The 23179-nt window shown below is 35.7% G+C and overlaps 1 protein-coding gene across 2 annotated transcripts in view; it reads right to left on the reverse strand.

Moving 5' to 3' along the window:
* Positions 1-3749: 3749 nt before the first annotated feature.
* The window catches only part of GABRG2 (gamma-aminobutyric acid type A receptor subunit gamma2), a 90436-nt gene continuing 71006 nt past the window's right edge, over positions 3750-23179 (reverse strand). Inside the window, exons 7-10 of one of the 2 annotated variants that reach the window (XM_050792955.1) lie at positions 16679-16831; positions 9965-10170; positions 7516-7539; positions 3750-6175 (exon numbers count right to left, since the gene is read on the reverse strand). In XM_050792955.1, coding sequence (XP_050648912.1) covers positions 5900-6175; positions 7516-7539; positions 9965-10170; positions 16679-16831 — 659 coding nt within the window. In that variant the 3' untranslated portion in view covers positions 3750-5899. The remainder of the gene's footprint in view (positions 6176-7515; positions 7540-9964; positions 10171-16678; positions 16832-23179) is intronic. The other variant, XM_050792956.1, reaches the window with a different exon arrangement.

A 23179-nucleotide genomic window follows, 5' to 3' on the forward strand; every position in this document is an offset into this window, starting at 1 on the left:
GGATATAGGTAACTAGTTCAGTTGGTCGATGCTAGACCCGTTGTACTAAACCATCCTTTAATTGGTAGACTTTAACCTTGCCTAAATCTTTCTAAGTAACCCTTCATTAATTTTTCTTCAATTACTCCTTGGAGTATACCATTTGTTTTCTGCCAGGACTCTAATTGTTAAATGCTTATACATTTTAATTCAGCAAAGCTCATGTTTAGGGATTTATTCTATGAAAATAGAGGAAGACATATATATATACATATAGTTATATATATTTTTAATATATTGTTATATATATATTTATATATTGTTATTATATTTATATATTGTTATATATATATTTATATATTGTTACATATATTTATATACATATAAAACCCTCAGCTATAAAAATATATATGGAGGAAAACAAAAATAAAAAGGTAAATACTATTTTAGTGATTAACTCTTGCTAATGGATTAAAAACAATATTGTTATGTGCATGTACATAGTTTTCAAATAGTCCATAGGATTTTTATTAGTAATTATAGAAAGGGGGCTTTTAAGCATGAAGGGACCTCCTCACATGTAGAGGAATGCTTTTTATACAGAGAAACCTTTTTCTGACTTCACTCACAGTTAGAATAATGACTTATTCTATCTACAACTACTTGTGTGCAGTTCCATTAGAGTTATTTGTATTCTTTTCTGACTTCTGTATCATATTATGGGCATTTCAGGGCCAAGCATAGCTGAAATTTATCTCTTCCTGCACTCACAGTGCCCTATATTAGGCCCATGGCATGAATTTACTGATAACTTTACATTAAACTGAATGTATAGATGCTTAATGAAAACTTATTTGATGAGGAACTTAATTCCACACCCATAAAACATACAAGTCTCAGAAAAAAAAAAAAAAAAACTATGAGGCAAATATATAGAGCATGGAGATAGAAGATGACCATCATGATTTAAGATGCAAATTGATAGTGAATTATTTATAATATATTCTTGTCACAGCATTGCTCATTTAATGTTTGTTTACTAAGCGGATTGGATGAATGCAAGTATTTAACTCAGATAAACATTAGGAGTAGGCCATTTGAAAGTCACATCAAGAACTGGAAGAGATAAAAGAAAATAACATATTGAACTTTAGTGAAACTGGGAAGACCTTACAGACCAGGTAGAGTCGTTTAATTAGAGACTGTTGAATCTGTTGAGCAGAGAAAGACATTCTAGGACTATTGTGCTTTTTCGTAGAAGTCTCAAAGAGGAAATAACATAAATGAGCCAAGATACCTGTGTGGAGATAAGACATAGTTTAATAGAGTCAGAATGTTAGATGGTAATCAATAACATCAGGCCATAGCAAATAGCAGAGAAGTGATAGAATAAAAGCCTGCTAGAGAAAAAGGGGCCAAATTCTCTCATTTACATAAGAAACTGAATATCATCAAGATAGAAATATTTGGAAATCTCCAGATGTTAACTGAAATTTCTATCCCTCGTCCAGTGACTTTTTTTTTTTTTAATGAGAAAAGAGAGTCCTCACAAATGATGATCAATATTTTTAAGCAAAGTAGATATGGTCCTTGTACCCTGTATTTTCTGAAACTTCATATCCTTACTGAGGAAAATTACTAGCATCCAGTAATTCTTTAGTATTAACTCAGTTTCTCCTTATAATAAAGTCTGAGATATACACCAATATTATCTCCATTTTTTCAGGTGAGAAAACTGAGGCAGACAAAAGTTGACAGGGCTGATATTTGAACCTAGTTAATCTAGAGCAAGAGCCTCTGCTTTTCCAATTAGTTATACAAACCATAATTAGAGGAAACTATTTCTTTATTATCCAAAATGTGGCAAAAGAAAGTTACAACTGGATTTTGCAATTTTCCTATAATCTGTAACCTTAGAAAGAATCGTAATAGTTAGGTCACTCGCCACCACTTTGCTTAAATAGTAGAAAGAATGAACCTGCAGATCCTAGCCATGGAAACTTTTTGGTTGTCTACTGCCCCATACCCTAAAGGACAAAGGCTAACCCTAGGTCTGGAGTTGTTTAGATGTTTCTTTGAAACAGCATTCTGAAAGTAGTATGGGTAATATTAAATATCAATTGGTCATTTTATATGAGAAGGAATAAAATAAATACAAAACCCATTGACTTCCTTCTGTTATGAGGTATTCTAAAATTCCTGTTTCATTACAATAAAATGAGTCAAAGTGAGGTTTAGATCAAAGAAAGCAAGCATCCTGCAGTTTGGCAGATCCTAAAATATTAACAGAAAGATAAAATATTCCAGAATTTTACTTCTAAATTCTGAAATACTGTGAGACACAGTGGAAAGAGCAATGCTCAGATGACCCCTTGATCTGTCATTAACTAGCTGTGTGACTTTTGGCAGTTCACTGAGCACTGAAAAACATAGCTGAGCTTTTTTTCTACGTCATTCCCCCATATTCTACACCTTTGACAAAGATTCATAGAGACAAAGCATAGAGATAGCAATTTTTGACATAATCCCTGAAGACCACATCATTTGGTTAACTTAATTTGACCTTCATTGCAGACAAAAATTGTTGCTACTAGTCAGAATAATATTGAGACTTAATACAAGGAATGAAGGCCATATAAAGATATGCACTCAGCTAAAGATAAGGGCATTGAGTTAGACAGCAGAGAACATCTAAGTGAAAACTACATTTTTATAAGTTTGAAAGGTGAGAAATAGATGTTTAAATTAGATGCAGGAAGACATGCAGGGTCAAGAGAATGGGGCTGAGGATGGTTAGGGCAACTGTGTTGTGAAGATCATACTATATTCCTGGGAGAATTTCAAAAGACTTCAAGAAAACATGACATTGTCTCGGAGTAGGGCTAATTGACTTTGTATGTTTGTAGATTTGGGGGGTATGAATAACAGTTCCTTAAAAATAACTAATGTAATGTGTAAGTTTTTTCCAATAAGACTGGAATTTCCAACATATAGTTTAAAAGACTTGCAATGCAAATATTTCCTAAAAATAAAATAGAGTGATATAGAGTCACTTAAAGGCTTATATGCATAATGCTGGATTCTATTAGGGAAACTAGTTTGATAGGGTGAAGGGAGCATGACAACAGTGCGTGGAAGGCTTTGGAAGTGAGGGAGAGAGCTTTTGATCATTTGTTGAGGGTCACTACATGGGTTAGCATTAGTATATCTAATTTATAGTTGTTAAAATGGAGCCTTCTAGCTGGGCATGGTGGCATGTGTCTGTAGTTCCAGCTATTCAGGAGGCTGCGTCAGGAGGAATGCTTTAGCCCAGAAGTTTGCAGCTTCAGTGAGCTATTATTGTGCCACTGCACTTCAGACTGAGTGACAGAGGGAGACCCCATCTCTAAACAAATAAACAAATATGTAAATTATTTTTAATGGAGGATTCTAAAGGCTGAATCGACAATTGTCTAACAACTGGTAAATAGTAAAGCAGGGATTCCAACTTTGTCTGGCACTGGAATTAATGTTAACCACACCAAAATTCTTGAGGTAGAGAAGGCTTGAATTTTTACTTACTTTATTATATGTCTGCCTTTCTTCTTCACTCTACAACCCACATGCCTCTCTTAATTTTTTTGAGGTGAAGCCTACCGCCATGCAAAACACAGTCACACAGCTCACAAATAAAGCTCACTGACAGGGGATTTGGGGAAGTGAGACAGGAAAGAGAGGTCACAATCTCTAAGACAAACAGTCCTACCAGACTACTGAGATGCCACCATGGATTAGAATGCAGCATTTTTATTGTAAAAGTCCACATGTTAGGCAATTCCCTTTGTGAAAAGGTTTCCAAATACATAGACAGGGAGCAGCTTATAATAAGTATTAGATTATATATAATATATATTCATATTGCCAATACTATGCACACATTGGAAAGCTAGCTTTTCGTAGTGTCCCCATTACAGAACACATTTCAAGTTGACAATAACATGTTTCTCACCAATGAAACTTGCCAACAACTCTCCCAAAGAGTCAACATTTAATATATTGACAATTCAAAACAAGAAAATAATTCATTCTATTTACATTTGTTTGAGGTTATATACTGGAGCACTGATATATTAAAGGTTTGTAAAACTGGCAGCTAAATGTGTTTCAAGATTCATCCAGATGACTTGATGATGACTTTACATGGTTTTATACTGACAAAGCTGCTCTCTCTTCTATTCTTTTTAGGTTATCTGTAAAGTTATACTAGCTATGACTCAATTATAACAGTAATAATTTCCATAAAAATAATTAACAAAGGGTGCTATTTTAGAAAAATAAGGATTCAGGATGAGTACATGAAGATAGAGCTCAACTCATCATGTTTTAAGTCTGGAGAAACTGCTTTGTTTAATTACAATATAATCTAATGAGACCACAGTCATTGGCTCAACCTCTATGTAAGTCATTCCTTTTTGTTTTTTCGGTTTTTAAAATCTAAACTTAAGTACTTTTTCACACAGAATACTACATTCCAAACACTAGTCAGGTATGAATTTTGCTTGTTCCTGTTATAAGTTCACAAACAAAATTGTGGATGGGTAAGGACTGACTCATCCCCAAACCTGGAAAAATAATACACAAACTCTAATTATGCCCTAGTAGAGTCATCTCTATACACAAACATAGGACATAAATATTGTTTTAAAAGGAATATGGACTTTGCCTAAAATGAATTTTTGAAGATGAACATAAATAGCTAAAGTTCTTTGGATCCTACTGATTATTTTTACAAAATCAAATATCACTTGACAACACCTATGTGAGAAGATGAATCACTGGTTTCAGGCCAGCACAGAGATTTGCCAGAAGCATGTGAGGGCAATTCACTTCAAACCATATTTATTGAGCACCAACTATGTGCCAGGCACTATGCAAGGTGCTACGGACCCAAAGAGGAAATGACAAGGATTCTGCCCACAAGGCACTCACAATCACTAGAAGCAGATCTTGAGATGGAGAATAAGTTCTGTTATGATCTATCATCCTAAAAGGAAGAAAAAAATAGCGGCAAGCACATACAATTACTTTATACTCTAGTTATGAAATTGGGCATATTTAGAGGTGGCAAATGTTGATTATTCAGTCTACATTTTACTTAAAGTGTTGTAATATGTAATACAAGGAAAAAATAAGCTGTTCGAATCTTCATGCATGAGGGAGAAGGCAATGAAAATTACTCCCTCCATTTCCAAACCCAAATCCTTATAATTACATTCAGGATTCTTTTATAGCCCAAGGACACAAAATAAAAGACAATAGGATGATAACTTCAATCCATTTATTTTGGATCTAAAGAGATGCATGCACTAAACTTGAAGCATTCTAAGTTATTGAAATATTTACATCATTGTACATGAATGTGGAGGAAATTTTCTTCCTATTTTGAGATAAAGGCGTAATAGATTTCTGGACTAGGCTTTCATATTTAAAGTGAATTGTGATTTTTCTTAAATGAGAGAGGTATTCTATTGGGATCAAATTTATCACAACTTGACCCGTAGTGAACATAGGGTACAGTTTTGGACCTTTTCTATCTAATTGCATTATGAATCTAGTAAGGATACCACCACTGTAAATAGTCAGGGCTTTCACTGTTTCATTTGCTGTAGCTGAAAAATATATTATTTGGTTTGAATGTTCTTGCTCTAATTTTACTTTGCCTTGCAGGTTCGAAACACAGCAAACATTGAAGTTCAAAGTACACTAACCAAAGGAGGGCTGGGCACAAACAATATGACATTATAAAATTTACCAGGTTTGGACATAGAAACAAATTCAGATCATTATCAACCACATAGAGGATTATTTAAGTGGACTTAGAACAGACATCTCTCCATGAGACTCAGTGAATAAGACCCATATCAATAAAACCCATACCTCTTCACAGGTAGAGGTAGGAGACCCAATAAACCAGATTAAACAGGCAGAAGGCAGTTGGGAAGAAGATCCGAGCATAGGAGTCCATTTTGGCAATGCGGATATGTATCCTCCCATGTCTCCAAGCTCCTGTTCGACAATCTTCAAAACAGCAGAAAAAACTGGCACAGTCCTTGCCGTCCAGACACTCATAGCCATACTCTTCATCTCTCTCTTGAAGGTGTGTAGCATTATTCATTTGAATGGTTGCTGATCTTGGGCGGATATCAATGGTAGGGGCCTGGGATGAGGGTAGGGAAGGAGAGGGATCAGTTAGTTGTTCTTGAGAGATCCTAGTGTGTTTTTCCACAATGTCACCAATGTGATGATGAATCTGAAAATGGGTACTCAGGAAATTGCTATGACATCATGATCTACAATGGTAAAATTGAACTTAGAAAGAGCACATTTGCAGATTTCAAATTTTGAGCTTAAGCAGTGCAGCTGAAAATAATATCATCAAGCTAATAGCTATAGCAAGGAGATTGAACACCAAAAGAACTCAAAGTTAAAGATTTAAATAAAACTACATGGAGTCTTATTCTAGTAACTATTAGATGTGAAGTTGGTTACATGAATGCAATTAATGGTGCTGCATGTGAGTAGAACAGATAAATAAAAATGCATCAATTTTGAAATCAAATATTGTGTCATGCTTAGTTATAGGCAAATAGAAAACCCGTTACACTGAGCAAATGTATTACATGTTGTTAATAGAAAATGTTAAAATCTATATAAATATGGAGTTCTCCTGATTTTATCCACAAAGGTATGGCTTATGTTTTAAAGCACTATGATACTTTTCCTAATATTCACCATCTATAAGCTTAAGAATGCCAACAATGTTTACCTACATGTGAACGGAAGTTGAGAAAAGAATGTTACTACTTGGCAAATTTCCTGCTAGACCAGTTAGTAAATTTCTATACAAGTATATGATACATTTAATGTTAATTTGGAAGATTTAGTTTTAGGATAATGTAAACAGAAATTCTAACATCATGGAATCAGCTATTATATTTAAATAGAAATCACATTGCAACATATTATGGTAGAGCCAACAGGCCCAAGGATCACTTTGGAAACAAGGAATGGATATTTTAACTCAAAGCCTTTCAAAACGAATATTGTTCTTATAGAACTTACAGGTAAAGTTCAGAAAAACAGAAATCATTAAGTTTACGAAACAATAATGAACCAATCCATTTTGAATTAAGATTTACAGAGTTAAATTTTAGTTTTAAAAGAGTACAAACTTAGTAGGTGTAACCAGTAAGACTCAATCCCATTTTCATCTGAAAAGAGGAAGCTCATTTTGGCTTTGATGGATAAAGCAGCCTTCTTTACCTATGACAGCTCATAAGGATTATAGCTTTTTAGCTTGGTGTAAGATTAAAACCTATGTGAATTAGTGTATAGTTGCTGAATCAACTCTAGAAGTCTATAGAACTTTCTCCAACATATTATCTCTAGTAGAATGCTGAAATATCTACTCATAAAACAAAATAAAACACCATGTAAGCATTAATAGTTAAATTCAGCAGTTGCATGCAGTGAATTTCCATTCCAAAAACATTATACCTTGAAGGAAAACATCCGAAGAAGCTTTGGGTGTGTAGACAGAAAAGAGAATTGCATTTGTTTTTAATAAAAAGGAGACAAAAAGAAAAGAAAAAAAAAGAGAGAGACAAGATAAATTAAAAATACATTTTGAAAACATAGTAAGTGAAATGAACTGAAATTATAAACACAGAAGGAGAGTTCTGAGCTTGGGATAAAGTATTTGCTTAAAGTGTAATTTTGCAATTACTAGTGAAATTTTTAATAAATTAATCTACAATTATTTGACTGAAGAAGCCAGAGTTGTTCAACTGTGAGGGAGTTTTCTATTGCCTGGTTCCCCTGTTTAAAAATACCATGATTATATTTTCTAATTATCATCAAGGATAATTTAATAGGTGAGTCTTGACACAATTATCCAAAAGGCATATTAAACAGGAAAATAAACTTTCAGCTTCTCATTCCCAGTTTATTTTCTTGCTAGCTCTGATAAATCATCTAATTGCCTGAAAAGAAGTGCATGAAATTCTCAGGTAATTTCATTTTCTCAATTTTTTTTATCCTGTTCTCCTCTGCCTTGTCTTCTTCTGCCATTTCCATGACCCTGAATAAAGGAATCTGCCTCTATCTTTGCAACAAAATCCACTCTGCAATGGCCTAGCTGACAGAGAGTGCCAAGGGGCTTTTTCCAAAGGACTCATCAGAACTTGTTTGAAAGTCAGTCCTCACGTCCTTGTTATAGCTGGCAGGTAATATGCCAACTCTCAATAGAACCACCTTCTTGAGGGAGAGTGAAATGGAAAGTGAACAAGAGGGAGCAAACAAAAACAACACAACAAGGAAAATAAAACAAGGATAGAGAAAATGGAAAGTCAGAGAGAGGCAAAACAGACAGGGAAGGGAAGGACTGCATAAAGCATTGTAAATATTTGAGCAATTAAAGACAAGCATTTTTTTTTTAAATCAAGAATAATGACGTTTCTTTCTTTACATGTTTCAAAATCTTACATTCAAATAAACACATTACTCTTGCAGTATTTCACTTGGGTTTCTGGAGCTGCATCGGAATACAACCTAGAATCAGCTAAATTCTCTCCTTACAATTCAACCTCCAAAGTCTCTGGGTTGGATAGCTAGAGACTATTACGGCTCTCAAAGCAGAAGACCAGGATCCAGAACAGTCAGGTGATTCTCTTTGCCCATATCTTGGAAGGGAATGGACCTTAACTTTCATGGGGAGTTCTATGAGCCAGCCACTTTGTTCAGGTGTGTAAATGGGTAACTATGTGCTCTCCTCAACACTCACAATAAAAAACAGTTGCTTTAGGCACTTGTGTTTGTGCCTCATCCTCACTATTTAAAGTTTGGTGGCAAGTAGAAGTCATCTTCCCCGTTTTCAAATCGTGACACTGAAATCAATCCAGGTTGGTAAGTGTATAAATCATCAAAATCAACTATCATCACCAACTACTAATGTTAAGTACATTCATGTGTCGAGTACTATGTAATATTTTGGATTTAATTTTTCTGCCCTTCATTGTCACATTTATTTCTCATAGCAGTCCCACAAGACAAGTGTTTTTAAATTATTTTTATATATATATATACACACACACACAAATAGGCTAACTAACTTGCCCATATAATAGTAAATCACTTGTTTTAAAAACAAAAAGATACCTTTCGAGAATGAAACAAATAGAAATTCTCTAGTGACAATACACAAACTCCACCTCCACACATACACTAAATCATTTGCAAAAATATAGTCACCCTTGGAACTTCAAGGACCTTATAGCTTCCTAGTGGAATGCCTTAGATGGAAGTTTTAATTTAAAACATCAGTAATTTAATAATATTATCATGGCCAGGCACAGTGGCTCACGCCTCTAATCCCAGCACTTTTGGGGGCTGAGGCAGGTGGATCACCTGAGGTCAGGAGTTACAGACCAGCCTGACCAATATGGTGAAATCCTGTCTCTGCTAAAAATATAAAAATTAGCTAGGCGTGGTGGCGTGCGCCTATAGTCCCAGATACTCGGGAAGCTGAGGCAGGAGAATTGCTTGAACCCAGGAGGCAGAGGTTGCAGTAAGCCGAGATCCTGCCACTGCATTCCAGCCTGGGCGACAGAGCGACACCCGATCTCAAAAAATCAGTGAAACCTGGAATAATAGCAACTAGAAGAAGGTTGCATTTCTCAACAATGGCTTTAGTCTCCACAAAATAAAGAGAGCAGGTAACTATATTTGCATAAAAGTTCTGACAGAGAGAGAAAAATAGAAACAGACTTGAGTCTCCTTCAAGTAACTAATGACCATAAATGAATCATTATGGCCTGGCCAAACTCATACATTCTGTTTTCATCTTGGAGCCCCAATTGCTGAGCCTTAGCCTGTAGATAGGCTAATGAAAACAAACTAAACCAAAATCATAAAAATTTCAATGGTCCCAATGGGAAATGATACATACAGGATTTTTCTTCTTTTTATCTTTGTCCTTGCTTGGTTTCCGGTTGCTGACAAAATAATGCAAGGTGCCATACTCCACCAAAGCAGAGAAGACAAAGATGAAACAAACAGATACAAAGAGATCCATCGCTGTGACATAGGAGACCTTGGGGAGCGATTTCCGGGCGATGGTGCTGAGGGTGGTCATTGTCAGGACAGTGGTGATACCTGAAGAGAGGTGCAATAAATCAGGTCATGTGATTGCATAAGCAAGCTGGGTAACTGAGTCATTTGTGAAACTACACTTGTTTCATGACTTCTGATGGGCAGTTTCAACAATGGGAAAGAAGGCATAAGTGGAATTAATTCACTCTATTTACAAATATTTATTGCCTGTCTACTATGTATCAGTTGAAATGACAAGCACTGATGAATAGATTTGGTCTGACCTTTATGTAACTTATATTTTAGTGAGAGAGATATACTGTGAATCATGTCAGCAAAGAAAAGTATAATGTCACATTATGGTATGTGCCATGGAGAATACAGGGATGGTGAGAATCTAGTTAGATGGAAGCCTCAGAGAAGACCTTTTTGATAGTTGGTGTTTAAAGTAAAGCTTAAAATGTAAGAAGAAACTAACCTTTTGATTATTATTTGATTAAGGGAGGGTTCTGAGAAAGAGAAATCTTGTCTGTTTTTTAAATTTTTAGAAGACTTGGCACCTGGGGAGGGACAAGGGGCTTAAGATTATTTTGGTAAAAAGGAAGTTATAAAATGTGGCACATGCAGACAGTTTACATTTTGTTCCAAGTGCAAGGAGAAATTATTCAAAGATGTTAACTAGAGGAGGTGGGTTATGTGTAAGTGGCATGCTCTGATTGATGGATTCTTTTTAGATTATTATAGGATTAAAATAAGTATCTCAGAAGTAACATAATAAGTAATATTTACTGAAAACTTCCTTCTGACAAGTGCAGTGATAAGCACTTCATATACATTGTTCCTTTGAATCTTCACAGCAGGTATTTTCTTTCTGAATGTGTAGATCAGAAGAACAAGGCTAAAGAACCAGTACCTCATCCAATAGTTGGTAAGTAGCAGACAGAACTGAACACAGAAATTACATGTCTGATTTCAAAACTCTTACTTTACTAATTATACAACAGCACCTATCCAAACCTGTCCTCTCCAGTGATTGTTTAGTGACAGGGAACAATGTCAAGACAACCTATATTTATCAACCAGAGAAGGACGAGATCTCCTATGTAAAAGTTGTGTTATTTACACTAAAGGCAACATGGATTCAATATTCAAATAGGTTCTAGCTCTTGCTATAGGAACTTAAGTCATCTTAACACTCTAGGCCTCAGTTTTCTCATCTGTGGTACTCTTTGAAGGTCCACCTGGCTTACCATTCTACGATTCTAGTTCGGCATTTCTAATCCTGAGTGGAAGCATCTTTTTGCACTCTAAGAGCAATAATCCCACACCTTTACTAGGTTTTGTTATTTATATAATTTCTTATGGGGGACAGAAAGGAAAATAACGTTTGCATCGTTTAATGATGTGCAATCATGACTATTACTGCTAACCAAGAGACTTCTAGGGGACAGTCAGATTCTCCTGTGTCAAATGGAAGTGCTAGGGAAACTTCAAAAGAAACAGGTCGGGCCAGGCATGATGGCTCACACCTGAAATTCCAGTACTTTGAGAGTCAAAGTGGGCAGATCATGAGGTCAAGAGTTCGAGACCAGCCTGGCCAACATGGTGAAACCTCGTCTTTACTAAAAATAGAAAAAATTATCAGGGCGTGGTGGCGGGTGCCTGTAATCCCAGCTACTCGGGAGGCTGAGGCAGGAGAATCACTTGAACCTGGGAGGCGGGGATTGCAGTAAGCTGAAATCGTGGCATTGCACTCCAGCCTCTGTGAAAAAAAAAGAAAGAAAGAAGGAAGGAAGGAAGGAAGGAAGGAAGGAAGGAAGGAAGGAAGGAAGGAAGGAAGGAAAGAAAGAAAAAGAGAAAGAAGAGAGAGAGAAAGATGAAAAGAAAGAGAAAGAAAGAAAGAAAGAGAAAGAACAAAAGAAAGAAAGAGAAAGAAAGAAAGAAAGGAAAGAAAGAGAGAGAGAGAAGGGAGAGAGATGAAAAGAAAGAGAAAGAAAGAAAGAAAGAAAGAAAAAGAAAGAAGGGAAAGAAGGAAAGAAAGAAAGAAGGAAAGAAGAAAGAAAGAAAGAAAGAAAGAAAGAAAGAAAGAAAGAAAGAAAGAAAGAAAGAAAGAAAGAAAGAAAGAAAGAAAGAAAGAAAGAAAAGAAAGAAAGAAAGGTAGACTTTGAGGGCAAGAGAAGAGGAAGATACTGAGAAAAGCACCAGTGTCATACAGGAAAAGAGGTAAAGCTTTTACTCTCTAATAAGTAGGTATTAGTAGAATATGCTTAGAAGAAAACTGAGAAAAGCAAAAACACTCTTGAAGAAAGGATAAGAGGAAATAAAATTGCTGTTATCTTCCTAATTGTTCAAATCTTTGAGCCATTTTTGAAGGGTTTAGCTACATTTCCAAGAACCATGTGGTTCTCTTAGGTCATTTAAGTGTAACTTAATATGAAAGTTTCCTAAATACATACTGTGTTATGAAATTCCAGAGAGTGGAAAGACTAGTGTTGGTTGAAATAACAATAGAGGAAGGGTAGCCTTTAATAGAGGAAAGAGGTGATCAAGTGAACTACGTTTATAAATACCGTCGGCTCTTTTCTATACTGTTACTGATTATGTAATAACCATTCTCCCTTTCTAGTCTGTATACTCTATGACAACAGAATCTGTCTTAATGCAGTGGAGCATCATGCTGGGACTCAATAAATGTTTGTTCAGTGAATGTGTGAAACAATGAATCAATGCATAGTATATACATGAAAGATCAAAGGTGCTCAATCTACATTTGATAATAGGAATCCATAATTATGACTTTTGGGAGATATTTTTGATTGCAAAGAACAGTAGTTAAGATTTATTGATCTTTTCCTTTGGCCAGGTACTGTGTCAAGCACTTTCTCTCTATTATCTCACAAGATCCTCATAATGATTCTATAATGTAAGTATTATTATTATTATTATTACAGGTAACAAATACTGAGCACTGGAAGAATAAAAATTTGTTCAAGATAGAAAGTGGTAGAGATGAGATACAAACCTAGGCAGCCCGACATCAAATGCTGTGCTCTGAACCACAGTATTTTAGCTCCATAAATACATGAAAAATACGTGGAATGAAACGCCAGACAGATGGGACCTATTGTAGATTCCAGACTGGGGAGGTGCTATGGGTCTGGCATCTTCCATGTTGTCATGGTAGAACCTTAGGGAGGTTTGAGATCCTCATCTACAAACTGGGAGTGGTGGTGATAATAATGGGGAACCTTATAAGTCTCTTGTGAAGATTAAATTTAAAAATGTGTGTAAGGTACCAATACCTAGTAAAATCCCAATAAATATTAGGTTTTGATAGTATTTATTTTAGGAAAGAAAGTTCTATTTCTTAAACTAAAAAACATTTAATTAGGTTGTCTATGCATTAATTCATGTAAGTTCCTCATTGTACCTAATCACAACTGATATTTTTGCAGAGGACTGAAAAACTAAATTGGCCCTGTGGCCTTCATTTTATAATCAGGCCTGAGGCCACACTTGACCCTTGACAAGTGAAAATGTCAGTATTTATGGTAGGTACTATAGATGAGTTAATTTTTTTTAAATGTGGCATGTGATAATTTGGAAGAAACAAATTCTGACATGCAAGTTAAATACTGATCCAGCAAATTGGGAAAATGTTATTTAGGCTACACAGACATTCATCACAGCCATGTAGAAGTAGACTCTCGAACAAATTCCTCAGGATATTTTCAGGGCTCTGCCTGGAGTCACAGGAAAGAGACTGCGGCGACATCAATAGTGAGAGGCAGAGCAGGGATGGTTTATATTGGCTCCTCAGCCAACAATAAGACTGCTTCCATTCTGATAAGTAAATAAGTTAGACTTCTCTTACCTGGGGTAGATGAAATATATCCATAGCTTTTACCAGTTCCTCCATTCTTGGCATGAAGTAAGCTCTTCAAGGATGTTACCTCACCTCAAATCAGTTGGGTGAAAAATACCAAATGGTATTTTCATTTCATTCATTGTCAGTACACCAGAAATACAACTCACCAACTACCACCTGGGAACCAAACTACATTCACTTTTATATGCTCCAAAATGATGGCTACCCATACTCTAGGACTCTGTGCTCAGAAAACACCACTATCTCTGAGTCACGTGGATAAATCCATCTTGCTCATCAAACAACATGGCCTAACTGTTCTGTGGCAAGAAGCTTAAGGTCTGCATGTGCTTAAGGTCATCTCATTTAACTCTGGATTGTAAACACTGGAAAAAGTAATGGGACTCAGTGAAATCTAGAGCAGGGTTATAAAAGGTGACTGCACATTTGCATCACCTGGAGATGTTTTGTTTGCTTGTTTTTCAATCTTAACACCTAAGTCATGTTCTAAACACATTAGATAAGCATTTCTTGGGGTTGAACTAAGGCATCTGCACTTCAAAAAGTCCTCTAGTGACTTAAATGCCCAATTAAATTTAAGGAGCACTGATCTAGAAAAGTGACAGCAAAGTTAAAATAGAGAAACTGGCTCAGCTCCGCTTCTCATCTGTACCTACAATTGGCCTTCAACAAGGCCTCCTACCCAGAGCAAACCTATGTCCCATCAGCTGAGGTGCAGATCTACTGTTTCCTTATGTTGTGACTTTGTGTATGTCATCAAACCTTGCAACAACTCTGCTTCCTTAGCTCAGCTCTAAACATTGTGTTAATAATGATCATTACAGTAACTTCTACATGCAGGTGTTGTGAAGAATAGAAAAGACATAGAGACAATATTGAGCATTCCTGACTTACAAATTATAAACAAATAGAAGTACTTGTCTGCTGTTTGCTCAAGGGCCTCTCGCTCATTCCAAAACTCACTCACTTTGATCCTTTCTTCCACCATAACCCTTTGCCAGTGAATACTCATTTACTGAGTGGGTTAAATGAGCTACCCAAAGAGTCATGAGAGAGATTTTGGCCAGCAAGGATCCAGGCTTCAAGAGGAGAGACTGATTGGAAATCTCATCCTTAAAATGTTTTTGGGAAGTGGGTGGATTGGAATATGTCAATGTATTTGCTCCATCCATTCATAAGTGTATACATTAATTGAACAATTATTTGAGGTACCAGTCATGTTCCAGGCACTGTACTAGAGATGTACAAGACTGACATTCTGACGAGAGACATAGAAGCATGTAATGCAGTATATATCCATTCACAGTGACGAGTAAGAGTCCTAAAGTAATAGGCTCAACATATTTGCGGTTTGTTTCAGCATGTAGCATTAGACAAGATATTTTAATTTTGAGAAGTACTTGTAACACAAAGTACCACATATAACAGGAAAAATCAAAATAACTTTCTTTTGAAACAGATGGGAAACTAAATTAGGTTTGGAAGAGGACAGATATGCAAATGATGTCTTTTTTCCCCCACTAATCACTTCTGCCCTCAGCTTAATAACTTAGTACAGACCATTTTGTCAGAAAATGATTATAGTAGCCAACATTTCTGAGGCTTTACTTTGTTATGTGCAATTTGCATCAAATACTTTATTTAACCCTAGTAGAATCCAATAAGTTAGGTGCAGGAAATTATACATGTTTTATATATGAGGAAACTGTGAATTAGAGATTAAATGACATTCTAATGTTATACTAAATGTGGGATGTCAAACCCATATTTGTGGGACTTCAAAACCCAATTTCCTAGCTATCACACCCTACTGACTCTTTAGACAGTCAGCAAGAGATGTGGTTCTAGGTTTTACATAGCTGATGAAAGGGTGTTGAATTTTATTCACCTCTCACAAGCTTTAGTTTCAGTTCAGGTTTTAAAAAGTTTCACGTGTTGGGCTTTGTTTTAGTCTGTGTGAGTCTTCTTCCCCACGGGAAGAAAAAGATGTGAAAATTCAAGACAAAGATGGCCATATATATTAGATTGAGCAAATTGCAAATAATCTTAAGAGTCGCTTTCTCTCCCCAAATTTCACAGGTAAATATATTTTCTCAAAAATATTTTTTTCCATGGCTCTTCTGTAAAGAGCCAATTACTTCAAATGTTATCCCAATAATTACTCATGTGGCAAATAGCCAAAAGACAAAGGTGTGCTGGTAAATGTGTAACAATTAACTCTAGAAAATAGAAGGCCCTGATTTTTACTGTTTCCATGTTCTTAATATGTCCTCCTTGGCTGATTTCACATTATCAGTGTGACATCACCGAATACCAAGTTGGGAAGAGAGAAACACAATCAGCTTTCACTAGCTGGTGCAAGCAGCTTCAGCATATGACCCAGAGACCTAAACAAACACATCTGTTCATATTAAAACAGTTTTTAAAAACTAGTTAACTAAAATTTCTTAAGAAAAGTTACCCAAGAAAACCTATCCAGGTAACTAAGGAGAATCAAACTGCAAAAGTAGGAAACCTTAAACACTGTTTTAAAAAACGCCAATTCTCTTGAACATGAAACTAATGGTATTTCTATGCAATTGCAGGCTAAATTGAAAGCAGATCAACATAGAAATGGAAGTAAAAATTACTTGTATTTGCCACTTATCTTGAGAAACTGCAACATAAACAAAGGTGTCTCACCTAAAGATGTTCTGGCTGGAACAGCATCCTTATTGATCCAGAAAGACACCCAGGATAGGACGACAATGAGTGTGCAGGGGATATAGGTCTGGATGGTAAAGTATCCCATTCTTCTGCTCAGATCAAAGTAGACAGACATAACCACATAATCTCCTGGAACAGGACAAAGATAGCACCATACAACCTTTATCAATCACTGGAAAGCATTTTAAAATAAGCATATATTCAATGGTCATGCACACACATTTAAATTAAGAGTTTTCTACAAGTGGTATGTTGAAAACTATTTTTGCCCACTTGGGTTAAAAAACAAAAACAAAACACAACCTGAACTGAATCCTGACTCTTTTAGAAGCAATTTGTCTACTAGATGGAAGGAAACATTTTTAGCATACCGATATATTTTCTTCTTTCTGTGCTTTCTGACGTCCTCTCTTCCTACTTCACAAACATTATAAAAATGTTCATTTGGTGAGGAGGGCAGGGAAAAGTATTTCTACATTGTGCATATCTTGTCTGCAATTCATTCTAGGTTTTGTAACAATTTCCTCTTATTTCTTAGGACAAAATCTTTATCTATAAAAACCAGACAGGAATATCGTGGTGCTTGACACTAATAAATGAACATTTTATTCAGAATTTATAACTAAATTCCTATGATGTGACATTTTTTCACATGTTAATTGAATCATATGGTTTTCCTTCATAGCAGTTACTTTAAATTTTAAATCTTCATTCATTTGTGTGGTGATTTTTGCAGTATCTTTCCCCCTACTGGACTTTATCTGCGTGAGTCCACAAACAATGCCCATTTAAACCCACCATTGCAAATGCTAGTACTTAGCATTCTGCATGACTCCAAACAGGCATTCAGTAACATTTGTCAAGTAATTGTGCAAATGAATTCATGCCTTTATAAATTCTACAGATAAAATTCTCTAAAAATCAAGAAGATACATTATGGAACATTTGAATTAAAAAGCAAAATTTGGCCTGGCACAGTGGCTCATGCCTGTAATCCCAGCACTTTGGGAAGCTGAGGTGGGCGGATCACAAGGTCAGGAGACTGAGACAATCCTGGCTAAAAAGGTGAAACCCCATCTCTACTAAAAATACAAAAATTAGCCAGGTGTGGTGGTGTGTGCCTGTAGTCCCAGCTACTCAGGAGGCTGAGGCAGGAGAATGGCGTGAACCCGGGAGGTGGTGATTGTAGTAAGCTGAGATTATGCCACTGCACTCCAGCCTGGGCAACAGAGCAAGACTCCTTCTCAAAAAAAAAAAAAAAAAAAAAAAAAAAAAGCACAATTTATGTAAATATTCCAGAGAATATATTTAGAAAAACTACTAAAAGAATAAAGGAATAACCATGTAGCCGTGCATGAGAACAATTTATTGTGACACAGTTTGAAGTCTCTGACTTTTTAAAATCATGATGCATAAATTGCTGTTAAAATTCCATGTCGTTCATTTTGAATTATCCCAAGTAAAATTTTAAAGCATTTTAATTTTTAAAATCAGAAAATATACTACAGAAACACATCCCAGTTACTACATCTTTTTAAAATACTCTTAGAGAATATCAGTTTCAAATATTGTATCTGCACTCACAATGTGGGATGAATAAATGAGATAGCTTTTCAAATGTTGCTTTTTTTTCTTTGCTAAATTATATTTTGCTCTAAAATGCATAGATAATTAAATTCAAATCATATCTTTTAGCTTGATTAGTTGGCTTTGTGCCTACGTTTCCCTACTTACATGCCTGATTTAATCTGATTTGAAAATAAGGTGCCCTAGAAGCCTCATGCAGAGAAGATTGACTTAGAGGGGAGAGTTATTACTACTCAGTCTAGTTTTTATTTCCCACTCTCAAGCTTTACCCCATACCCCGCAAAGCTGCTGAAATAGAAAGACCTTTACTGGATGCTCTTTGAGGGAGTAGACTGTCGCCTAACGTTGCATTGTTTCCTAAGTGGGGTTTTGAATGCCTCTTAACACTGCCTTTTGGTAGACTGTCATACAGTTACTTGTTTAAGTCAGACCTGGTTGATGTAGTGATCATGAACTAGCACTGATCAGGGAATTCGGCTTCCAATGGGACACCAGTTTCCTCCCAGAGATCAATAAGTAGCAATTATTTAACAACTGTGCCTAAAGACTTGAAGGTAGAAATTTTTTATCAATGATAATAGATTTTAGCTAATTCCCACAGCATATGCTTCTCTATGTTAATTTATTGAACATAAGCTATTTAAAGCCATAGAATTTCATAAATTAGTTTGGTCTTTGCTTTTGTCCTAATTTAGAATATAATAGACACAGGCTATGATTGAAGAGTAAAAAGATTTAATTTGAGATGACCTCTATTAACATCCATCTTTTTCTTTCTCATTTCTTTGATCAGAATACTAAAGGCAAATACATCCTCTCTTATTCCAGTTAGGAAAAGCAAAGTAATAAAAGAAGATTTTTCATTTAAATAATAATATTCAGGGGTACCTTTTCTCCTATTTTCCCAGTCCTCGAGCTTCCTGCACATTTTAAATGTGTTTAAATAAAAAATTATGAATTATAATGTTTTAAATAAAGCTAGACAATTTTAGTAACTTCTTTTCACCTTATCATGTAAGTGAATGAGGATCTGCACTTTGGTATTAATGATCTGGCATTTTTAAAGGTGAACTTTAATTTTGTCCAAAGTTAACAAGATAATTACCTCAATTCAATTCTCCACTTCCCTTTAGGTCAGAGTCTAAACTTCCATCGTCCACTTATCTATCAATTTCTATTATAAGGTAATGGCTTCTGAGCATCTCTCACCATTGCCAGCAAGTCTACAGCTTTTCTACCAGTGGATTATGGAACTCAAACTTGAGAACAAGCCATTTAAAAGCCAGGCAGCTTCACGGTGACAGCCTGATGCCTGTCATATCTCCAAGGCTTCGTTGCTTTCTGTATTCCTAAAACCTCTTGGGCTAAAGAGCCTATAAAATCAAATCCCCTTAAAGTACCGCATCAGTGATTCCCCAAGCCCGAAAGGTTTAAATGCCAAGCAAGTCAAAGGTGGTTATTTCTGCCACTTCAGATTTATTCCTCCTATTGATTTATCCTAACATATGACATTAAAGTTATAGTATTTTATGTATTAGTTTCATTACTGCTTTGGTCTTAATTTAGAGTTTATAGATGAAGGCTATGATTGAAGAGCAGAGACATATAATTTCAAACAACACTCATTAATGTTTATCTTTTTTTGTGTGAAATACTTATGTCTAGTTTTAGGAAGAGAGTATCAATGTAGGGTTTTTTTTTTAAAGCTGTAGTGGTAAATAACCATACGATAGTTTTAAAATTTAATATTTAGTGGAGTGTTTAGATTCTTATTTTCTACATGAAACTATCTCATCTTAAAAACTTGAAGATTCCACGGTAAAGAAGCCTTTGCCTCTATTAAACCCCTGACATAATAGAAAATAATTTTCAAGTTGCCAGTCATGAAAGCCTACTATGTGTAGACACTGGGCTGAATGGTTTGCATATATTATCTGTAAATATCCTAAATGCTTTGTCAGGATGGTAAAAAAACGAAGTATCAAATGTATCTTCATTTTGTTCCTCTCTCGCCATTCTTACTCAACTAAAACATAGTTGAATAAAGTATATCTTATTCTACTAGGTTAACTTTGAGGGCATAAATAGTGTTGTACTCTTCTTTACATTCCTTTCTCTAGCTCCTTTTTAAAGCCCACAGATATGTTTAATCACTGCTGTGCACAGAGCAGTGTATTAGGTAATGTGGAGATTAAGACATAGGGGGCCTCATAACTGATTCTAAATTAAGTGTGTTAAAAGGACATAAGATTATTCTTTTTCTACCACCCAGATAGACAGAGAGATGTTCTGGGACAATGCATTCGATCTAGCCTTAGCATCCCTCATTAAACACTTGAATTGGGGGCATAAATCCGTGAGGCTGATTTTGACCAAAGGCATGCAGGAGAGTTGATTGAGTTTTCATTTGGGAAAATTGTTTTCTGAAATTAGATCTGTACCTCACTCTAACACACAAAATAAATTTAACATGGAACAAAGATCCAAATTTATGAGCGAATATAAATACTACAGAATGAAAACTATAGAATATCTATATAATCTTAGTGTCGAAAAAGCTTTGTCAAGTATAACATAAAATTTAAAAGGCATAAAGGAAAAAAGTTATGGGTTGACTGTGTAAAATGTAAGACTTCTGTGTTATCAAGACTGCTATCTGGGCACCGTGGCTCATACCTGTAATCCCCTCACTTGGGGAGCACAAGACACATGGATTGCTTGAGTCCAGGAGTTCAATACCAGCCTGGGCAACATAGTGAAAACCCATCACTACAAAAAAAAAAAAAAAATACCAAAAATTAGCCAGGCGTGGCGGCATGCACCTGTAGTCCCAGCTACTCCAGGGACCGAGGTAGGAGGATCCCTTGAGCCTGGGAGGTGGAGGTTGCAGGTTGCAGTAGGTGGAAGGACATCCTTCTACCACACCTCAGACTCCTGCACTCCAGCGTGGGTGACAGTGAGACTTTGTTAAAAAAAAAAAAAAAAAAAAAAAAAAAAAGAAGGAAGAAAAGAAAAGAAAAAGAATGACTGCAATAACCAGTTTTAAAAGGCAAAACATCACATTTGAGTGTGGTGAGATATTTCCAAAATAAATAAGAATTCAAAAGCAAATATCACCAATACATAAAGAATTCCCATTTGTCATTGAGGAGAAAAAAAAACTAAATTTTTAACTAAGCTAAAACATGAATGAAGAACTTATAAATACAAAATATTTGAAAACTCAACTTCAGAGGGGATCAGTGAAATCCAACATCTAATAATAGTATTTCATTTTCAGCCTGGCAGATTGAGGAAAAAATAAATTCCTTGGTAATGTTTGGTCCTGAAAATATGTGGACAGGGATCAGAGGTACACTTTCTTGGTGGGGATATACAATGAAGTGAACTTTTAGGAAGATAATCTGGAAGTATATAAAAACATATTTTATTCTTAAATGTCTTGGATAAACACGACAGAAACAAAAAGTTTTCAAATATTGCCACTCAGTTGGCACCAAAATGTTCTCATGGTTTGTCACGTGCCTAGAAGTCTAGGTAGAATACCCAATCTTTGGGCAGAATCCCAATCCCTGAGCTTAAGCGATCCAGAATATTATTGTGTATAAAAGATTTCCAAATTAATCAGTTGCTAACTTCTATAAATGCTACTCCCAAGCAGTTTCTGCATTCATCACTTGCCCACCATTCTCGGGGTTGTTTATTCTCTCATTAACTCTTCTGGAGTACTTTCAATATCTCCTGCCAACCAGGTCCTGTGAGGTCAAGAGAGGGAAAAAATACATAGCTAAGCTCTAGCTTTTGCCATCAAGGAGTTGTCAGGCCAAGAAAGTCATATCAATATATTATCACTTCATAATGGCACAAGAGCTCTAATATAACAGATACATGCCAATTTATCTTACACACCACAATTAAACTTTCTGACGGGCACATTTTTGAAAATTCTGAGTAAATAAATCTATTTTCACCAACTTAAATAGGTCTATGCTCCTCTTCAGAGAAAGCCCAGGCTTCTAAACCTGGCATCAAGGCTGTCTGTAATCTAAATTTAACCTAGGTCTTTCTCTCTTATTATTCTATTTGTGTCCTCTGAGCCCTAGACAAATAAATTAAGTATTTTTATATCATGCCTCTATGATTTTTCTGTCTTTATTCTTCCTGCCATCATCTCTCTCCTAGATTGCTAAATAATCTCTTTACTCTTTTTCTTCATTCCAACTTTCTGACCACCTATGCCACCACCACCACCACCCCACACATATTCCACAATGCAACTACACCTGTGCTATCTAACACGGTAGCCATATTAAACACACTTTAAAAAATTAAATTTACTGTCTTAGTTGCACAAGCCACATTTCAAGTGTGCAAGAGCTACATGTAGCTAGTGACTAGCGTATTGGACAGTCCAGATTACAGAGCAGTTTCTTCATCATGGAACGTTCAGCTGGACAGTGCTAAACCAAGTTTTTTTTTTCTAGTATACGTATTTGTTCAGGTCATTCCCTTTGAGCATCTCAGTACGAAATTTACACTATTTAACATGTGATTCTGGCCCGGTTTGCTTCGATCCATCCTGAACCGTCCCAGCTTTATAATCTCCCCACTTTGAGCTCAGCCATGTGATTTATTTTCTGCTTTTCCAAGGGGAAACTTCTCATTATTTTGACCTTGTTTGCAATATGTTGCTCTCAACTTCCGAAATGTTCTCTACCCCTCTGATCATGCCATATACATATAAATACCTCCAGACTCTTCAATAATTGCCCATTGATATCAGGACACAATAAAATTCTTTAACTTGTTCTCTAGGTCTTCATATGTTGTTTTGTTTTGTTTTGTTTTGTTTTCCCTCACTATATTCTCAGTCTCATATTCAATAGTGAT

Source organism: Macaca thibetana, chromosome 6 (assembly GCF_024542745.1).
Source record: "Macaca thibetana thibetana isolate TM-01 chromosome 6, ASM2454274v1, whole genome shotgun sequence".
Lineage (NCBI taxonomy): Eukaryota > Metazoa > Chordata > Mammalia > Primates > Cercopithecidae > Macaca > Macaca thibetana.